Below are 8,418 nucleotides of genomic sequence, written 5' to 3' on the forward strand. Positions count from 1 at the left end.
CGTCGTGCCGGGTATCGGCTCGGCCCCGGCCCTCGTGATGGCCACCCGAAGCCCGAAGGCGATCAGAGGCGTGCAGCTTCCCTGTAGCCAGACAGCGGCCGGACGCAGCCGCCGCTGCGCGGCATGGCACCCACATCTCCCCCTTCCTCGCCGGCCGGCTGCGCACGGCGCCGGCGCCTCCACGGAAACGACGCAGGTAGACTGACAGGCCGAAGCGGGCGGGTTCGCCCGAAACTCACATGTCAGTGATGCTCTGCTTCGTACGTGCGTGAGAGAGGAGACATAGAGTTAAGGATTCTTCTGCTAGCTAGCTGCTCAGTGTGTGTGCGTTTGAAATTAAGAGTCACCCAGGGCATTTCTATTTATAATCGGTTCGAAATTAAGAGTGACCGAGGGCATTTCTAATCAATCACTTATAATCGGTTAAAGAAGTAAAGATACGATTTTTTGGCACCGAGACGATCCCCAATCCATCATAAGGGAGTATATTTTTTTACTCCATCTCTAAGTTTTTGCATATATTTACTCCGTCTGAAGGCGGCCGAGTATAAATTTTCTTCACGCCTCCTCATGGCCGGCCGGCGACTCACGTGAAGCTCCCATGGCCTCCCGGCGACCCTTGCACGTACTACTACCGGAACTGCCACTAAATGTTGTTGCTGCTGTGCGTTGCTGTTGTGTGTTGTTGCTGCTGCTCGCCGCTGCCGGTGTGTGCTGTTGTTGCTGTTGCTCGCCGCCGTTGGTGCGTGTTGCTACTCCTTCCCGTTGCGTGCTGCTGCTGCTCGCTGCCGCCGGTGCGTGTTGTTGTTGCTTGCCGCCGGTGCATGCTCGCCGTTGCTCCTCCCTACTGTGTGCTGCTACTGCTGCTGCTTGCCGCTGCTCCTCCCTGCTGTGTGTTGCTACTGCTGCTACTCGCCATCACCGGTGCGTGCTGCTGTTGTTGCTCCTCCCAGTTGCGTGTTGTTGCTGCTTGCCGCCGGTGCATGCTCGCCGTTGCTCCTCTCTGCCGCGTGCTGCTACTACTGCTGCTTGCCACTACTCCTCCCCACTGTGTGCTGCTACTGCTGCTACTCGCCGCCGTCGCTGCGTGCTGCTGCTATTGCTCCTCCTAGTTGTGTGTCTTTGCTGCTGCTGCTCGGTGCTCGCTACCGACATGGTCACGTGGTTGCCACTCGCCACGGAGGTGCATAGCAAGTGTTCGACGAAATGTATGAACGAAATTTAAATTTACTCCATTATGTATAGGGTGGTCGCCGGTCGGCTAGCTCCAACCAAAACTCTACGAAGGTTTACTCCTTTATTTTTTAAGAGATCGGTTAGAAATGTCCTGAGTGGCCGGGCAGTGGAAGGATATGATAGACGGAACGCGAGAGAGTAGTGGAGTTTTCTGTCCATGGACGGAGGTACGCGTACGTAGGTACGGGCTTGGGAGAAGAGACGAGGGCGGTGCAGGGCAGGCCGTACGCCACAGTCAGCTGCACCTGCCTGCCTCCTCCGTCTTTGTTTGACGCCCCCAACCCCGTGAAAGGGCATCACGCACGCAACAGTACTCCAATCCTCTTCGGGAGGCCACGACCCATCTCGTCCGATCGGGAACAAGCGAACGGGATTGGCTGCCCGGAGCCCGCGAGCTAGTCACTAGTGAGTGTCCACTATAAATCTTTTTTTTTCTCCCTGAGGCTGGTTGTAATGGGGAGTATCATATACTAGTACCATGATACTAGTCTATGATACTACATTCCTAATGCATAGTATCATATGTTGGTATCATAGAGGATTACATTTATTATCATGCATGACACAAAGTAGCACATCATTTAATATGATACGGTATCATGATATGACACTCAAGCCTCTCTTTCTTCATTTAATTCTATGCCACTTCATCAAAACTGCTTAGTTGACATGCATGATACTACCTATGATATTCCCGCAGCCTGAGGGAGTACTAGTGCACTGTACTTGGAAATATTGGTGGCTGCATGTATGGGCGTGCCGGAAGAAAGGACAGCCTAGTGGGGGACCGGGGTAATTCCACATTTACAACAGTAACAATGCCACGTCAGATTCCAAGCGTCTTTGGATACATGTGGCATTACTTGTCCCGTCAACTTTATTTCTTCCATCATGCAAAATAAACTTTATTTTTTTTTTCATTTCAATCAAAATAATTTATTTATTCTCTTTCTTGGTCGCCTTTTCAAAATTCGCTTCCGCGGCAGCATTCCCGCTCTCCTACCTCCATCTTCCTGAACCCCTTAACCTAATGTACATTCGTAACTCATCGCCTCTCTCAGCGAAAAAAATGAGCCAAGAGAGTCCAATCTTCTAGCGCCGTTCTCCGGCGACTCCCCTTCACCGGCAACCTCGGTCGTCGGTGGTGAGGGGGGCGCCGGATCCACGTGTGTGGATCATTTTTTACTCTCTCGTAGTCTAGGTTTTTAGGCTGTTCATCGTCTTGGCTTCGGCGACGACGATGACAGCGCTGAATAAAGATAGTTTCCTCCTTCGGTGACTTAGTCGTGGTGGGATGCCAGATCTGGAGTTTGACGGCGTGTCCGGGGTGTTGCCCCGGTCTGATTCATTCAACGACAAGGGCTTTATTTTTGGTGAGCCACCTTGGAGGTCCGCAAAGCTGTATATCATCGATGGAGACGCGTAGCTCGAGTGAGGAGGTGATCCGTCATTCTTTTCTTCGGTGGCTGCTATGGTGGTGCCGGAGGCAGGTGACGGGTGTTGGTGTCAAGCTCAGAAATGTTCTGCTATCTTTTTAGTTTTGTCATGTCGGTCATTACGTAACTTGTACTTTGATGTTTATGATATGAATGAGACACGTATTACGTTAAAAAAAGTAGTTGTGCTTGCTAATATATAAGCCATTTCCGGCTACAAATTGTTGCGATGTACTCTCTTCGGTCCTTTTTAGTCTGCATATAAGTTTTGTCTGAAGTCAAAGCATCTCTACTTTGACCAAACTTATAGAAAAAAGTATCACCATTTACAATATCAAATCAATATCGTTAGATTCATTACGAAATGTACTTTCATGGGATATATATTTGGTATAGTAATTGTTGATATTTTTTTAATATATATTTGGTCAAACTTTGTAAAGTCTGACTTGACCAAAACCTAATATACGGAGTAAAAAGGACCGGAAGGAGTAGTACCATTTTAACGTTCACAGATTAAAATGCAGCCTCCCTCTCCGCTGTGATCTTCCATTCACTCAATCTCTGGGGGATGGTGCCAGCGTGCAAGTTGAAAACTTTGGACTCGTCTTCCTTAATATGCCATCGTATGATGGGTAAGGCGGTGCTTGGCATTTTGGCATTGTCATGTGGATAGATACTTTGGCTTCACCGCATGTGTGGGCTTTGAAATGGCATCTATTAATAGATATTTTACCTTTTCTCCTCTCTCCTACAGAAAGTACACTTCTTTTTGAATTTACAGAAAGTACACTTGGGCTTGGGGATCTTGTGGAATAGCATCACGTGGGTCTAGAATAGATGCGCGTAGTTTATTTACTCAACCGAAGCTTACTTTTATTCGATTCTGTCTCTTGAGACAACTAGGTTACTAGTGGAAGGTTTCAGCTAATCCCAGTCCTACTATCCAAATTAATTAATTACACGGATGCCCATCAGCAAAAGAAAAATGGCGATTAGTAGTAGGAGAACTCCCTTCGTTTCTTTTTAGTCTGTACATAAGGTTTGGTCAAAGTCAAGTTTTGTAAAATTTGACTAACTTTATATTAAAAAATATAAGCATTGACAATATGAAATTAATATTATCAAATACACCACAAAATGTATTTTCATACTACATAGTTTTTATATTGTAGATGTTCGTATTTTTTTATATAAATTTGATCAAATTTTGTGTAGTTTGACTTTGTCCGAATCTTATAAGCGGAGTAAAAAAAACGGAAGGAGTACATACGTAGTACAGCTTCCGAATCATGTCCTTCAGTAGCAGTACCATGCTAGAGCCATTCATCGGTCTATTGATTGGCGCATTGAAAGGCAGGCCTAAGATTCGGACAGGGGGCTGTTCCAAAGCAGAGCAGGTTTAGCAGTGGTAATAATTACTGTGCTGTCTCGCCCGTACTGTCCTCCCCTACTGTGCTCGCCCCTACAGGATAGAAAGCTAATGGGCTTTACTGGGACACTAATGGCCCAGCTGACCACCGTTTCCGAAGGCTTTTCAGCCAGCTAATTGCCACTAGCCAGCGTGTGGACGCCAATCCCTTAACAGCTCTCCGTACGCTGGTGCTGGGGTCTCTGAAACCATGTCTTAAGGACATACTACCAGCATTTGCAGCACCAACTGAAAAAAGTGGACATTCAAATCGGCTCACATATGCTTTCCTGGGTGACACCAATGCTGTGTTTTTTTTAAGTATACTTATTACATGGCCAACAACAAAAGGAAATAAATGGTCTGGCGCGTCGCCTCTCAACACCATGCTGAAACTGGAGATCTGAAACTAGTTCGCACTGAAACATTTCTTCTGTCCGAATCATCCTCTGTTACAGAAAACCGAGAACCAGATGATGAAAGTGCGTCGGTCAGACGCATTCGATGTTGGCAATATGCTGAACAAATCCCTTGCGGTCTCCTTCCAGCTGCGCGGCGAAGTCCCTCGGCATGTTCCGCGCATACAGGTGCTGAAGCGACCTAAGGTACCCGAGGCCTTCAGGCACGGCTTCCAGGCTCCAGAGCTCACGAAGCTCTAGGTATGTCAAGTTGGTCATGGAGCCATCGCTTATCTCAACTGAACTCAGATTGTCCAGCTTTCCTAGGAACAACCGCTTGAGCTTGGGAAACCATCCAGAACAGAATGCCAGGGATTCCCCGTCATACGCACAATAGAGGCTGAGGTAAACTAAGTTCCCCATTTCAGACAAGGATTTGAGCGGGTCCTGCGCCAGCCCGGACCAGCGCATTGTCAGGACCTTGAGCTTGTCAAACCCCTCGGATACCGGAAAGAGCACCCCGTTCTCCAGCTTGCCCGTCAGGTAAAACTTCTCCAGGTTTCTGAGCGGCTTGAACTTGTCCAAACTGAGGACTTCGTCGTTTTCGCCGCGAGTTCCGACCGCCAGTTTCGTCAGGACGGTCATCTTCCCTATCGAAGTCCACAGGTCCCCGCCGTAGCTTGGAAGGACTGCCGTGATGCCCAGGCTTCTTAGCTGCGTGAGGCACCCCAGATTTTGAACCAAATCTTTGTTGGCCTTCACCTCACGGAGAGTCTGCAAGTGCTTGAGCTTGCAGATGCTACCAGTGACTGATGTGCCATACAAATCGTTGCTCACAGATAAGTGCCGGAGGCTTGAGAGCATCGCTATTTCACGTGGCAGCTCCATCACACGAGCAAACCTGAGGTGCAATGACTGCAGTTTCTTGAGCCTCGCTATTGATCTTGGTATCGTCTTCACTTTCGTACGTGAGAAATCAAGGTAGTGCAGATTGAACAGACCAGCTGTGATGGCTTCCGGGATGTGCTCGAGGAGGGAGTATCTGAGGCACAACACCCTTAGCAGCCTGAAATTCGATGAAGCGGCGCAGATCCATGGAACCGGCACATGCTTGTCGAACAACAAAAATGAGCGCAGATGTTGTGAAGCTGGGCCTGGCTGAAAGACCTGGCCTCCACGATGCACTGATACACGGCTTGCTTCGTCACCGCCGTCTGTCACGTCTGGGTTATTCCAGATAAGAGCGAACCTCTCTTTTCTTGATATGGTCATCGTCATTTCTCTCACAAGGTCATGCACCTGAAATCTTTTTGGCCTTCCGTATTCATTCCTTTCCGTCACTTGAATCAGTGAGCGCTGAGCAAGTTCTTTGAGGTAATCCTCGGCGACTTCCTCCAGGGTCGTCTCTGTTCCGCGATCCTCGACGAAACCTTCAGCTACCCACAATCTGATTATCCATTTCCGTCGTATTCGGTAATTTTCGGGGAATAACCCACAGTACAAGAAACAGTTCCTCAAGTGGCTTGGAAGATCATCCAAGCTTAGCTTCAGGAAACTTGAAACCCAGTTCAGCTCTGGATTATTTGTTAGTTGCCAGTTAAGTTGATTGTAGAATAGCTTCCACTCATGTTCCTCCATTTCTCTGTAAGATAGGAGACTCCCTATAGCTACTATAGCGAGGGGCAAGCCTTGGCATCTCTCCAGAATTTTTTCTGCCCAGGGAACAAGACCTTGAGGGCATCCCGATGTTGCCCTGTTTTGCCTTGAGAATGCTTTTCTGCTGAAGAGGTCCCATGATTCTCTTTGTGGAAGAAGACCAATTCTGATAGTCTGGTTATCCTCTGCAAATGAGGCAACAGCTTCCGTGCGAGTAGTAATGATGACTCTACTTCTGCACTTATTCTTGACAAATGCTCGTTCAAGGAATAACCAAGAATCTCTATTCCACATGTCATCCAAGACAATAAGGTATCTCTTGTTCCCGAGGTAACTATGGATTTTATCCACCAAATGTGTTGGATCAGTTGTACCAGCTTGCTCATCAGGAATATAAAGTTGTTTGATCAGTTTACTTAGAAGATCTTCAACGGGATAATTTGGTGATACCGTGATCCAAGCATAGCAATCGAAGTTCTTTCTGATTTTTTGTTTCCTACAGATGCTGCTTACAAGAGTTGTTTTGCCGGAACCACCCATTCCACAGATGGAGATAATCGTACGATCCAAACCATCATCATTTATGCATTGTGTCAGCTTTTTTGCTTCATCTTCATTTCCTATGATTTCTTCATTGTCATTATCACTTAAGTAGGAAGAATCAGACATGTACATCTTACGAGTAACATTGTGGTGTGAAGATCCACCCCCAAGTCCAGCAGCTACTGTTATGCCGTATCTTTCTTTCACAGTTGATAGATTTTGAAGTCTTTCTTGTACTTGTTTGAGCTGAGCAGAAATATCTTTCCATGCCTTCACCCTCTTTGATCGATGGAGTGCCTTATTCAGAAGACCTTCTACATTGTCCATTTTTCCAAGGAGAAATGAATATTCGTCGATGATATCCTCAACTTCAGAGGCAATCTTCCTTATGTGCTTCAGCCATGCTTTGAGAATTTGGTTATTTTCACTATATGGATGTACTTGACTTATGAAGGCCTGCATGATCTCAAATTCAATCTCAATTTGTTTCATCATGTTTTCTGTTTCAAGTAAAATGTTGCCTTCCTTCCCCAATTTCAACCTAATTGCATTCAGTGCAACTCCTCCAAAGGTAGCTGCGATTTTCGAAAGCACAACAAGTATAAGACCTTCTGCCATGGTTCCTGACTTCACTACTTCAGCTGGTTGACCCCTCCCGTCGGTGATTTCGTAACTGGCAGGAAATGAGAAAATCACTTTGTAAGACACCACAAATTCATCCACAATAAGATACTTAATAAAAAAAGATACTATTTTCAAAGCCATCGACGTCCCTTTTACATCATCAGATTATTTTCTTGTTCAATAGCTACGAGGTAATGCTATTATTGGAAAGCATACACAATGAGATAATTCTATTATTGGGAGGCATCACGGACTCAGTCCCCTAGGTCATGTGATTGCCAATGTCCTTGCTGCTTAGGACTCGTTTGGTTCGCATAATTCTAAACACATAGGAATATGATATGAATGCATGCGCAAACTGGATGATCGGAAAACACATGAACTTTGTAAACTTAAGTGTTTGATTCACAAGAATAGAGGAAACATAGGAATCCTAATAAAAATGGTCAAATCAAAGTCAAACTACATGAAAAGTATAATTAGAATGCTATTAGGCTGGTCATAGTGGGGAGTAACTTAGACTAATGTTATGCATATGACACTAGTCTAAGTTACTACCTTCATAATGCAAAGTAACATAATAGTAGTGTCATAGATGACTTCATTTATTAGCTTGTAGACTCATTTTGTTTTGGGAAGCGCTATGTTACAGTAACATATTATGTTACCACCTCTCATTAAATACTTGCCACATAAGCAAAAATTTCTTGAAGTGCGCTATGTTACTAGCTAAGTTACTCCCACTATGACTAGCCTTATGTCACTAAGGGTCCCAATCTCATTCTTCGTGCATAGAAAATATAAACCAGTCCAAGCGGATGGTAGAATTTCTGCGTTTTTCTTTTGAAATGAGTTCAAAGGATTCTCTCCTTTTTATTTGCTCCATTGAGCCAAACGTATAAATAGTGCTCCCATAGGAAAAAATTATTATTGCTATATTTTTTCCTCCGCTTCTTGTTTGAGCCAAAGAGGCCCTGAGCCACTAGGGTGGCGTTTGGTTTGAGGATAAAGGTGGATTGGCTGAGGGTATCCCCAACCACCTCGTTAGGGATAACCATTTGTTGTTGTTTCGTTGGGTTGGATAACCACGTTTTCTTGTTTGGTTGGAAGGATG

At 45.8% G+C, this 8,418-nt stretch overlaps 1 protein-coding gene across 1 annotated transcript; it reads right to left on the reverse strand.

Moving 5' to 3' along the window:
- Nucleotides 1–4,394: 4,394 nt before the first annotated feature.
- Nucleotides 4,395–7,352, reverse strand: LOC125533898 (disease resistance protein RPM1-like). Its single transcript, XM_048697224.1, has one exon. The coding sequence runs from the start codon at nt 7,296–7,298 to the stop codon at nt 4,575–4,577; it is 2,724 nt and encodes a 907-aa protein (XP_048553181.1). The 5' UTR covers nt 7,299–7,352; the 3' UTR covers nt 4,395–4,574.
- Between the last annotated feature and the right edge of the window lie 1,066 nt (nt 7,353–8,418).

This window comes from Triticum urartu, chromosome 2, assembly GCF_003073215.2.
Source record: "Triticum urartu cultivar G1812 chromosome 2, Tu2.1, whole genome shotgun sequence".
NCBI classification, from domain to species: domain Eukaryota; kingdom Viridiplantae; phylum Streptophyta; class Magnoliopsida; order Poales; family Poaceae; genus Triticum; species Triticum urartu.